This window comes from Nipponia nippon, unplaced genomic scaffold (genome assembly GCF_047370975.1).
Source record: "Nipponia nippon isolate SJK-2023a ecotype South Korea unplaced genomic scaffold, ASM4737097v1 scaffold_2, whole genome shotgun sequence".
In the NCBI taxonomy this organism is placed as follows: domain Eukaryota; kingdom Metazoa; phylum Chordata; class Aves; order Pelecaniformes; family Threskiornithidae; genus Nipponia; species Nipponia nippon.
This window is the reverse complement of record NW_028262336.1, coordinates 59,782,267-59,794,825: the sequence shown is the minus strand read 5'-3', so window position 1 is coordinate 59,794,825 and position 12,559 is coordinate 59,782,267. Positions and strand designations below refer to the sequence as shown.

The 12,559-nt window shown below is 36.0% G+C and overlaps 1 protein-coding gene across 2 annotated transcripts in view; it reads right to left on the bottom strand.

Moving 5' to 3' along the window:
* Window positions 1-12,559, bottom strand: part of TMEM131 (transmembrane protein 131) — a 104,595-nt gene that overhangs the window by 39,360 nt on the left and 52,676 nt on the right. For both annotated transcript variants that reach the window (XR_015704613.1, XM_087756787.1), the window contains exons 5-11: window positions 12,398-12,521; window positions 11,323-11,439; window positions 10,353-10,475; window positions 9,552-9,632; window positions 6,413-6,563; window positions 6,237-6,293; window positions 5,198-5,259 (exon numbers count right to left, since the gene is read on the bottom strand). Coding sequence is in view for 1 of the 2 variants with exons in the window: in XM_087756787.1 (XP_087612913.1) it covers window positions 5,198-5,259; window positions 6,237-6,293; window positions 6,413-6,563; window positions 9,552-9,632; window positions 10,353-10,475; window positions 11,323-11,439; window positions 12,398-12,521 (715 nt within the window). In the remaining variant the exon portion in view is untranslated. The remainder of the gene's footprint in view (window positions 1-5,197; window positions 5,260-6,236; window positions 6,294-6,412; window positions 6,564-9,551; window positions 9,633-10,352; window positions 10,476-11,322; window positions 11,440-12,397; window positions 12,522-12,559) is intronic.

The window sequence follows — 12,559 nt, the reverse complement described above, 5'->3', positions numbered from 1 at the left end:
CTTTCACATACCCTTCAAAGTGGTCCATCAGCAATTAGTTTTGGCTGATTTCTTACAGGTCTGTCTTTCCTATAACAAAGCAGCGTTATAACAGGCTTTAGAATTTTTTTCAGGTCCTGCAAATTACTGACTCAGTATGCAGGAAAGTGGGTAACAGAGAGTTCTCCTTGGGAACGTTGGATGAAGTGACAGTATGGACAGAAACATGTTAATAAAAGAGAAAACAAGCTTTATTTAAACAAAGATTTAGTTTTTATTCTTAATGCTGCGGGGTTACAATAGCTAGACTATTTGTTTCTGGTACACTCCTTTACAAAACTGTTAACTGACTTCTGTAATTACTGGTGACGATACAGACATCTACCTTGTCTCTGATGCCATGCTAAGTCTGCAGAGCTGCCACAGGAAAAAGAATTATTAACTGTAGAGAGAATGGTTTTGTAAATCTGAAATGACACTCATTCTATACCAACATTTTACAAGATCACCTTTTGTATCTGAGGATTACTGTTTTAAACTAAATGGAAAAGGTGAATTGGGCATTACTGGAATAGCAATCGTGTCAGTTATCAGCCAGAGCTGATCTGTATACTCATTGCTATGCAGCAGGATTATGGATTCCATGCCAATATCTGAAGACTCTATAAAGATTGCCAGCAAATTCTTTATCTAGATTCCATGGAGAGAAACTGGGCATGGAGCATTTAAATGCTCTTATTCTTGTTTTGCTTAAACGTAGGATGGCTGCCGTGATTACTCCTTCCCAGCTGTCTTCTCCTGCTGTAAGAACAGCTCAGCTGCTCATGTAGCAGCTGTTAAGCTACTGCAAATTACAGGATGCTGTATTAAGGAAACTGAAATGAGTGCTGGTTTACCTTATGCTGGGCTGCAGAGGTTTCGCACCTGCTTCATAAGCAGCTAAGCCTTTCTTGGACAGAGAGGAGCAAGGCAGACAGCTAGAGGTACAAACCAATTACAGTTCTTCCAAGCTAAGCTGTCCTTGATTGTAAATTAAAGGCATAAAATCATGCATACATAACTAAGTCCTGCAGGCCATGTGATCCTTAGAGGAAACAAGCAGCACTGCTCCTGCAGCTAATGAATAATCTCTGTTAACTTAAGTTTTGTATCTTGGATTTATAGTACTGACCTTTGTCAACCATCTGCATACACATGGTGCAGATATTTGCTGTTTCTCTTCACAAGTCAATTCATAATTATCACAATTTTCTCCCAATGAAATCCATACTACAAAACTGAGATCCTGAGGTGTCTTTAAAAAAGCCTCTTAAAGCAGACGAAACCAAAGCTGTATTCAAGGTCATAGCTTTTGCATGGCAGAAAGGGTAACCATTTCTAGTAGCTCCTTTCATGCAAAAGGCTGGTTTTTTAATTATTGAAGTTTGAAATTATGCTGATTTCATTTAGTAAATCAAATCGGAAATACTCAAAAGGACAGCCTGTTGCCAGAAAAATGGCAGATTTCAGAGGTGCATTTCTTAAACCGCAAGTGTAACAAACCTAGGTGTATTTACTCAAAATGTCTACAGCTAATGAATTTAGTTGAGGAAGGAATTTAGCACTGTTTTGTTGAAAATTTCTTAACTACATCAGGCACATTTCTCATTTGTTGCTTGATTACATGCTATGAAAGGAAATACAGAACTAAGACAACTAAAGGATAAACAAACATCCTTAAGCATCCTTTCAACTTCACTTTTCTCAAATTTTAACCTATTTCAAATAAAGCCTGAGCAAAAATTGCCCTGAGATGTGCCTTAAGAATCATCAGATATGGACAGGTCATGAGAAAACATGCAAAAGAAGTTCCATCAAGAATCTAATACCACCAATTTTCTCAGAAAATGTCCTGACAGCAACTCCTGTGGGGAAGAAGAATTTAAAATAGACACACTTCGTTAACACATGGCTCTCCCATGGAGTGCCCCAGTCAAGATTTCTGACCCTGCTGTATGAAGATATATTCAATATTTAGCATTAGAGCAGAAAATGAGGACATTAAATGTTCTAGAGAACACAGAGGGGGAGAAAGCTTTGTGCTATTGCAGCAGTTATTGAGAAAGACTTCAAAGGTTTAAGGACTCTCAGGCTATACCTATTCTAATGAACTAAAGACGAGAAGAGTATGGGTTGAAACACCGGCACGTGTTCATCCATACTATTTACTTGTCAGCAAGCTCCCAAGCATAGTTTTGTCTTGTCCACCTAGCATATTGCTCTTACGACTGAGCAGGCTGTAGACTTTTGCTTACAGATAGTGAAGATGCAGCTACCCTGCTGCAAGAGGAAAAAGCGCTGTGGCTACAGGCAGCAGACTAAGGCTGGTTCCATTAGTGTCAGAACCACCTTTGTACTGTTTTATTCACTTTTACAGACACAATTATTTTGTCAGTAATAACTTGGCCTTCAGCTTAAACAGGGACACACCTAACTAACTAAAGTTCACCTTCATCATAAAGCACCATCCAGAACAGCCATGGAATAAGCTACTAAGAGATTTTAATCCTTTAAGGTAACTTTCCCTTGATAACTTGAGATGCATGCACTCAAATGTGCAGACTGAAAACATAACGCAGAAGTAAACTACTTCTTGCAGATTGATAAAACAAAAAAAACCAAACAACCTACTCTGAAGTATGTGAATTGTGACAGAAGTAAGTAAATACTTTCTTACACAAACACGTGTTCTCAAACTGATACAACTCAGCTTCAATATACAGCTGTCCTGAAGTTCCTGGTTCTTTATGCATCAAACATGATCAGGAGCTCAAATTTTAAAGCGTGCCTTTGCTTTTAGCAATCAAAAGGGCTTAAACTGCATTAAGAAAACACAACATTTTCATTCTAGAGAAGGAATAAAAGAAAGTGTTCAACAATCTACATTTACTAGATTTTTGACACCATGGCTTAATTGTTGCAGTGTGACAACAGTTCACCCAGTCACGAAATAAACACGATTCTCTCTGATAATGAAGAAAACCCGACAAAATGTAATTAAGCAAGTTTTTATAAAGAGTTTCAGAACTCAAAAGAGAAAGTCAAGTGACTCGCTCTTATTTTCCTCAACCAATTCGTTGGACCACAGCATGACTAAGTATGTAAAGGCAGAACAACTACAACTCTGGCAACAGTATTAGCGGTCTCTTGTACACAGATGACCTGAAGATATTTAGTTCCTCCAGCACCCAGCTTAAATGTATGCTAAATATAGCCTTGGCCTTTTCTTCTGACATTAAGATGAAATTCGTCATAGAACTATGTCTCACTGCTTTTAAACCCTAGCTCTAACGGGTCAAAAATCCATTTCTCAAGCTTTCCTAGAAGTAAGCTATTCACCAGGTTCCTTCCAAAAATTCTTTACTCTTGCTTACTGCTTTGAAATTCCTTGATTGGCACAGAAGCAGAAATTCACACAGTGCTTCAAATGCTAGGAAGGTTACAAACGTCACAACAAAGCTGTGCCTTAATGAGAACAACAACTGACTTCATGTGCCGTTAAGTGACGCACACAAAAATGCATCACATCTGGACCTATGTGGCAACTTTATCATTGCAAAAGTGAGTCTTAAAAGCTTTCAGACCACCGAATTTACTGCTTTCATACACTGTAGAAGAATAATTCATCTGGAAAAGTTCTGTCATGATATGCATAATGGTTATCAAATGATAGCCTTCCATTAGACCGCAGTCTATAGTCTACGGTCCAAAGGCCATAGCTTAAAAAAATATGGGTAGGTTTTTTTTAATGGAGGACTATGAATTAGGTACTATGTTATCAGATATTAGAAGTGATATTGATGGTTTGAATATATGGTTATTTGCATTGTTCTCAGGAAGTATACCACACACTTAAAAAAATCCAAACAAAAACCAAAACAAAACCGTCCCCATGTCAAAAACCTGGCAAATCTAAGAAGATTGACATGATATAAGACAGCAGACATAGCTGGAAAAATAATTTAATATATTTACCAACCCTCTAATTGTAAAAATCATACGCAGGTCTTTTTTTAAATAAAAACCCTCCATGGAACCTGGTTCATAGCTTACAAGGCCACAAGAGACCCTATAGGATCATCTGACCTCATTAACACAATAAGCATTAGGACTTTGATGAATTAAAATGTTTGCACTACACTGTGAGTTTCTCTTGACTTGAAAATTATCAGTGAACAACAACTTAGTGAGCATTGAAATGGACTATTATCACAGTGGAAAGTTATCCTCTTTGCTATAAATATGTCCTGTTTCTAGTTTAAATTCGTCTAGCCTCAGTTTCCAGTATCTTATTTTAAGTTTTTGTTAGACCTCTACTATTAAAATACTATTCCCTACAGTTACAGCTATAAGCTTTAAAAACACAGAAATGTTCTCCAAGAACTCAGTAAGAAACCTTTGCCAATCCTTCAGTCATTCTTCTGGCTCCTCTGGTTTCTTTTCAACACTTTTTGAAATGCACTGGGACAAGGTATAGCTAGCTATACAACTAAATCTGGAAAACAAGGAAGAAGTGAGAAAAATAGTGGGCAATGAAAAAAAAATACACAGGAAAAAGGTACAAATGAACAAAGGCAGACTACCAGACTAGAGCCAGAATTCTGTAATAAAAATAGAAAGTAGAAAATCCAAAACCTAGAATTCTGAAGCTGGCTGCACTTTACATGCAGCTGCAGTGATCTCACTGGAAAGGGCTCTAGAGCGTTTGCAGGCTTTTTTCTTATTTCAAGCTACAAAGCAGAAAACCTCAAGAAAACAAGCGTCATTTTACCGTCTGCTCTTGAAAGCTATTCTTTGCTCATCTTAAAAGATTATGTTGTTTAACCACTTTATACACTCTCATGGAGTGTGTGATGAGGACAAAGAATCCCACAGACTCTGCATTAATCTCTCGTTCACTGAACAGGAGTTCCTGTTCTCAGGTACAAAAGCTTGCAGAGGCTCAGGTATTGCAGGCACAGCCTATAAATGCTGAAACAGCCGTCCAAAGGCGGCTATGAAGCAAATGGATTTTACCATGCATATAGATTATTTGTCTTACTATTAAGTTATGTTTTCAGTCACACATCACCTAGCTTCTAATTCTGAACACTACATGGTGAACCTGTGAATGATCAGTTTTCATGAGAGAAAGTAAAGCCAAGTAGAAAGTTTCAAATTGAAAGGAAATAAAACTTACTGTAATTGGCACATCTTTTGTTCCTGAATTTAATAAATGCAGATTTAAAATTTTTGGCAGATCTGTTAAAGAACAAAAAACACACCTGGCTATTAGGCTATTTTAACATAAGAACCTTATACAAAATCATCTGCACTAGCTGGTTTCTCATATATATCCACTGTTCAGTGTTAAAAAGTTAGACTAACATGACAGTACAGCCAGTCAAAATAGCTAGCCCCAAGAATCTGACACGCTTAAAAACTGCATTTTTGTGTATTAGTAGGTATTACATGCTTCAGCTAACCACTCGTTTTTCTAACAGATTAAGAAATGAACAGACTAAAAATACTACAATGAATGATTTTGCCAGATGCACCAATATTCAGCAGAAACTAATCTCATTTAAAAATCTTTGCATGTTAAGTAAGTTGCAAGGAAAAGTACTTCAGAAGCTATCTTTTTTTTAGTTGAACAAAGATATATACTGTTTTTTCTCCATGAGTCCCTTTTACAGTTTCAAAAGATAACCTTCAGTTTTACTACTTTCTGCTATATATATATATATTATTTTTTTATTTCACTAAACAATGTTAATTTAAAATGCAATATGTTAGGCACAAATGTGTAAGTGGCACTTCAAAAAAAAAAAAAGACCTTATCATAAGTAACAAATTTGATTAAGTTTGCACATTTCCACTATTCCCTGTGTCTGAAATTTATTAAAACTTATGCAGATGTAAAGCAATCTTTCAGAACAAGTTCATAAATTCAGTAAAATGACAATGGTTTTCAGACTAAGGCATGCGCAACTGTGTAAGACTAATGTTATTACTAGTCTTATAACTGGATGTGCAAGCTACTGTTTGCTTGTACACATCTGAAGTATACTTGCAGGTGAATACATTTGTGCACTGTTGTAATACATTGTTATCCTGCTTTTGAAACTCTGGCTTTTAAAAAGCATCATTCCACAAGCAACTCTGAATAGTACAAAGATAACTGGGCTTTCCCCTCCCGACCCTACTCCTTATACTTTGAGACCTGATGGATAGTTTACCTTGCGTTCGTAGTGTACCAAAATCTAGCATTTCTGTTGATGAATAGATTCCTGGTGCTTTAAGAAAAAAAAAGAAAAGTTACATTTTTGTATTATACTAAAAGTTAATTAAGCTGAATAACTTGGGGGGAAAAAAAAAAACGAACAACAAAAAAACCAACCCCTTTTCTACAAACCTGTTGTAACTTCTACTTCAACAGGGAGAATGATAAATTCTGTGTTGTCTGAGGCATTTGTTTTTATTCTAATGAAGGCTGTGTGATTATCTGCTTCTCTTGAAGAAAAGCTGGCTCTCATCACTCCTTTTGTTTCATAGGGAGGTATTTCCTGATAAATAATCAAGGCACATCTATGAGAGTGCAGTAATTACAAAAAAAGCTGCCACACAAAAAAATTACAATAGAAGCATTGAGTATAATTGTATTAAGAGGAAAAGCTGCAATAGCAGTAAGAGACAAGCTGCATGTTATTAAAATTACCATTAAATTTAGTAAGGATAGCAGTAATAATCTAATATGACAGACACTGATTAAAAATAGGTATATGCAAAGGACTTTCACGTCCCATTTGATTAAGTTTTATGTATTAAGATTGTGGTTAAAAGACAGTAGACTAAATTGACAGAATCTACCAATAAACAAAATCTATTCATAAAAACGTTATTGAGTGCAGTAACATTAAATATTGTTTTTGCATATTCTAATTGTTTTTTCTCCAAAGCAGACACAAGGCATACAGTTTCAGTGCTAAACACAAACTGAAACAATGCAGAACTGCCAGTAGCCAGAAGCTTGTGGAGCTGCAGGTTTATTAGTCACCAAGCACTTTACAGCAAAAAGTCAAAATGTGTTTTAATTTCTGTACCAAGCCTATTCCACCAGTTCCAATCTGTATTCAGGGTTTGAAAGACAACTCTTTCTGTATTTGCTGGACACAGCTGCAGCACAAGACTTGCTTCAGAACCATAGTTGAAATACTAACATTGCATATTCTTCCCCATCACATTACAGAAGGGCTGGGGAACTGGATTTTTTTTTTTTAATAGAAGATGAAAACCTTGATTTGAAATTTGAAGCTTCTTCCAATTTAAATGCAATTAAATATGGCAGAAAGTAGGAATTTTTTATGAGCAGCCCTTGCATTGATTGATGTTGTTTCAGTTCTTTCTTTGGTATTTTTGGTGAAGGAAAGTGGACAGGACATAATCCATATAGGTGCTGATTGTCTTGTACATCTCTTCTGTGCTTTCTGTAGTATAAACTGATGCCAATCCATTCTGGAGGTCAAGCCCTATTTTTCATGGCACAATGACTGTAGATGTATTCTTTGAAAACTGTTGAATATCAAAGTAACTAGTTTCAACTGCTACTACTTGGTGAGTGCCTAAACTAAGAAGCTTTCAAGTTCTGTTTTCGCACTTATTTACAGACCTAACATAATGCAGTCGTTCACTAATGTTTCAAAGGATATGATTTGACTCTTCCGTATGTGTAACCAGGGATCCAACGTTTGTCAGATCCCTTAAGTAACTTGGAACAGTAATTACAAAAATACTCCTGAATATGAAGACTGCTTCATCCAATCATCCAAACATTTGGCATCGAAACAATTTTAGACAATGACATACATCCATATGTCAAAGTATCATCACCATATTTCAAATAATTTCTTCTACTTTGCCGCTTTTTCTAACTGCGGTGCAGCTCTTGACATAGCCAATACAATGATATATCTGGGTGTTTCCTCCTACTGGCTTAATTTCTTCCAGTTGCCTTATTGTTTTGAAATACCAGTGGTTGATATGAAAAACAAGAGGATTAGTGCGACTAGTATTAACCGAACTGCCTTTCCATGCAATACACTAGAAGTTTTCACATGCACATCATCATTGCTTTAACTGGCAGCCTGGCCTAAAGAAGCTGAAAAGCTACATGCTCTGAAAAGCTACATGCTCAAGAAACAGAACTAGAAATAAAGTAGACATTTTAAAATCTTCTGTTCTTTTGTTTGTGGCTCTGTTTGTTACATACCTACTAATGGCCACAGAATTCAACATTCCCCTTGAGTTCTTTTGACAACAAGGAAGGGGTTATCTTCAGAAGCAATGCCATTTGACTAAAATGGTGTCAAAACATTAGGACTTTCATTTTTTAAAATCCATTTTAATGTTTACATCTAACCCTCAGCATCTGTTTACTCTTTCCACTGCATTTTTTAAAATGCTTGTGATCTGCATTCATACTCACTCGTTTGCAACTTTTGTATCTAAAACTAAGATACTCATGGACTTTCTCCAGAAAAGCCAGGAATTAAGTTTTGTGATCATCCTTCTTAGCTCTCTTGGAAATATCCTGGCTTTACTCATTGCAACAGATGTAATTGTCAGTGACTGTAATGATACACTTGAGCAAGAGACAAGTTTTGGAGCCCAATGACTTTAAAGTCTCTCCCAGACAGAAAACGGTCATCAAAAAAAGGAATAATTCTAATTAAAGAGAAAAATAGGTTTTCTATCTAGTTGGACATCACCAACAGTGTGATATACAGCATGGAGCCAATACTTTACCTTCAGGATGCTTCTAAAATTTATGTTGCTTAAAGATATCAGCATGTGTTACTTCAAAACTCCATTAAGTGAAGAACACAACAAAACACATTTAATGGGCCAGACTGTGAGTCCACCCAACCCACTACCCCATCTCCAGCAGCAGACATGAAGAGTAAAGAGTAACTGCAGGGCATGCATGTAGGAATATTTTCCAAAACAGTTTCCAGCCACTCTTGACTCATGATCTAGCTATTTATTGCAGCTAGACACACTGCTGTTTTATTTAGTAGTCCTTAATAGATTCCTCTTCCCTAAGTTCATTCAGCTGCTTTTTCAACCCATGTATGTATTCATAGTGGTGTGCAAGGAAGGACTTTCTCAGTTTAAAAAAAAAAAACAAAAAAACAAAACTGTATATTTTTCCTGTGGGTTAGATCCAGCTCACAGGCCATCGGAAGGATGACATTGTCCTGAATGCTTAGGTAGTTGTAATTCATTCTACTGGGAATCATCTTATTCCTCTCATTTCAAAAAAACACCACTTGATACAGATGGCTTCTTTTAATTAAACCTTTCCTTCAACTCCTATTACCATACAATTAACAGACCCTGTTATTGTTTCAATTTTTATGGGGTATTTTTAATGATTACATGACAAGAAACAAAGTTGGTAAAAAAAAAAAAAAAAACCACCAAAACCTTAAATCATATCAAAATAAAACCTCCCCAAACAAGTACAATGAATGTTGCAAGACATGACTACTTACCCATAGCTTCCTTGTACCTCCTTGCTGACCTGTTGGAAGCTCTAAATGGAGATCACCTCCACTGGAATACATTTCTACCACCTGAGATGGATAACAGGAAAATGTTAGCACTCAATTTTAAAGGGATCCTGTTTTAGTTATCAGGTATTATAATGTGCAATGGCATGGGTTAGCAACTATTTGACCACTGGAGTATTCATTCAATTCCCTTTTAATGATGACATAGCCATTTGCTAGTGCTACACTTTATGTGCTTTCTGTAGCATTTCACAGTTTGTGGATCACTTGACAGAATCAGATCACGTTTATCAGTGGATTATTCATTTATTTGTTTGGTTAGGTACAGACATCAATCCTGCCTTAACATGAGAATGCTTGCCAACGTTACATATTAGGATACACCGTAAAGACACCTCATGCTGTGCAAAACAAGCCGAAGGAAGCTAAGAGGTATACCTGGATTAAAAGCACAAGATCTATTTTACTTTGTTTTCTTCGGTATTTTTCTTAATTACCAGTGAAGTTTAATTCTTTATTTTGCAGCAATTATGACCATTTTAAAAACGGAAATTTCATAGCAAAACCTCAGTTTAGCAAATTAAAGAGATCTGTGAACATAATCTACAATTTCTAGAACAACAGATTTGCATTTAAACAGAAAAACATTTATATAATGTGAAAGACTTGGCCTCAAATAGCTTTAAAGTTCAAACAGAATTTTAAGAAGTACCAAAATAAACAAAATTTCAGTTTAATATCATAAACATAAATGAGCATTTAATGGTTTTCTGTTAGGCTCACCTGCAAAGGTTCACTGTGAGGGTTATGTATATTTATTATAGGAGAAAAACTGCTATTTACAGGAACTCGTGCCCCAATAAATGGGCGCAATCGATAGGGGTTCGGTACTCCAATGCCAAACACCTGGTTCAGAAAAAGAAAAACAAGCCTAAGTAGCTGTATGTAATTGTTGCAGAGCCTAACATATGTGCACCAATTTTAGTAATCTACCAAGTACTCTTTTCAATTAATTTTATAGTATACTTCTAACCAAACATTTAAAACCAGTATCATGCTAAAGCACTGAAATAAAGAAGCTGGCTTAGTTTGCAGCTGAAGGGTATTTCTCATAGCTACTACTTACTTACAGTGGCATATTTAGAACATAGCAAATCAAAATACCATCTTTTTTTCCTGATACTCTGAAACACTAGATACCAGATAAAGGTTAAAAAGATGGGAAATATCCTTTAATCATACCATTATTGAACAGACTATCTATATGGAAAGCATTTTTGTTGTTGTTTTCAAAACATTGCCATGGTAAGAGTCACATTCTTTCAACAAGAGGATTTCTCTCACTTTTCAGATTCTCTCATCTGTCTGGTTTATCCTTCTGAATCTCAAGTGAGTAATTTTTTGCCAGCTTAATGAATAACATTGTCTTGTCACTGGATCAGATGAGTACAGAGCTAAAGAATGAGCTAGATCACTGCAATGAGCTGCTAAAATAACACACAAAAAAGTTGTAGGGAGGATTTTAAACCCTACATAATTTCATTGATCTGGCTTACAGTACTGCCCTACAGATATTTACAATGGTATACCTCTGTGTTACAACAAGCAGCAGGGACAGAAACTTCTTCGACTGGGCTGATAAAAAAAAATGCTATTGTGCAAATATCCTTGGATGGTTAAGCGTGCCATAATAGACGCTGCTCTGGTTGATTCACACTTCACAACTTTTTCCAAAACAGTGTAATTCTCTTACCTGATAAGTAAATACCCCATGATTAGAAGTGTTAATAAATAAAGTGTTCTCTACATTTCCCACTACTCTTGCGAGGAAAACTACATCAAAGGACGTATTCCCTCCTGGAAGAATTTTCTGGAAAAAATAAAAGCAAGCAAGCAGAGGAATAAGCAAAACTGTTTATTGAAGACATTCCACCTTGCAGATGAACAATAGTTTTTGTGCTACAGAAGATCTCCATGTGTTCTTTACAGAAAACTGAACTTAGAAAGTCTACTATAGATTTGGGGGAAAAAAAAAAAAAAAGGGTAGAAGTTTAAGACAAATAAAAATGTGTTACAAAATAATAAAAATACCAGTATTTTATAACTATTATCTAGGGCAGGATCATATTTAATTGAATTTTTATGTTGCATTCCGAACTTAGAGTTCAGCTTATCAGAAATATTTTGGACTGACAGTTTACAGAACATTGGAGAAAGGCAATTACTACAAGACTTCCGTAAGTGAGAAAGGTTGCTTATAGACAGGTTTTCTTAAGTTTTTAGTGTTTACATGGCCCTTGCTAAGCCACAGGCCCTGTAGACAAAACTGAAATGAGAGGACTATACCTGACAGTAATGTGGTTAAGAGTTAACCCTGCTGACACCGTGCTTTTTTAACTTGCAATAGTTATAAGTGCATTGGAGTGACTACTTCACACTAACACCACTTCACTGGACTTACAATTTTCAGAAAAATTGTAAGGACAGCTTGTTCCTGTATGTGCTCTAAGGCAACATACACTTAGTCCCTTCAGCAACAAAGGAGATCTGCCATTAAACCATCAGTTACAGTATAGACTTCCAATGTAGTCAGAAGTCCTATGCAATATTTCATTCCTTCCCTTCTAGTAGGGTTTGTTTGTGTTTCTGTGCTCAGTTCAAATTTGCTTGGTAACTGATATGAGATCAAGAACTGCAATATCTTAATACTTTTAGATATGTAATTATCGCAGTAAGTAGCTCATTTAAAGAAGGGAGGGAAATCAAGCTCCCATTCGGGGTGGGGAGGAGGAAGGAAAAGCTTATTTTGAGAAAGCAGAATAACTTACCCTATTCTGAAAAAATGATGCATGAAAATGTGACGTGGTAGCAGATATTGATACTAATGTAATTGTTTCTTCTGAGCTAGGGTTATGTAGGTAAACTTTTTCCATTTTTGGCATTCCAACTGGCCTGTCGAAACAGAGAGAATAGTTTTAAAGTGTTAGAAT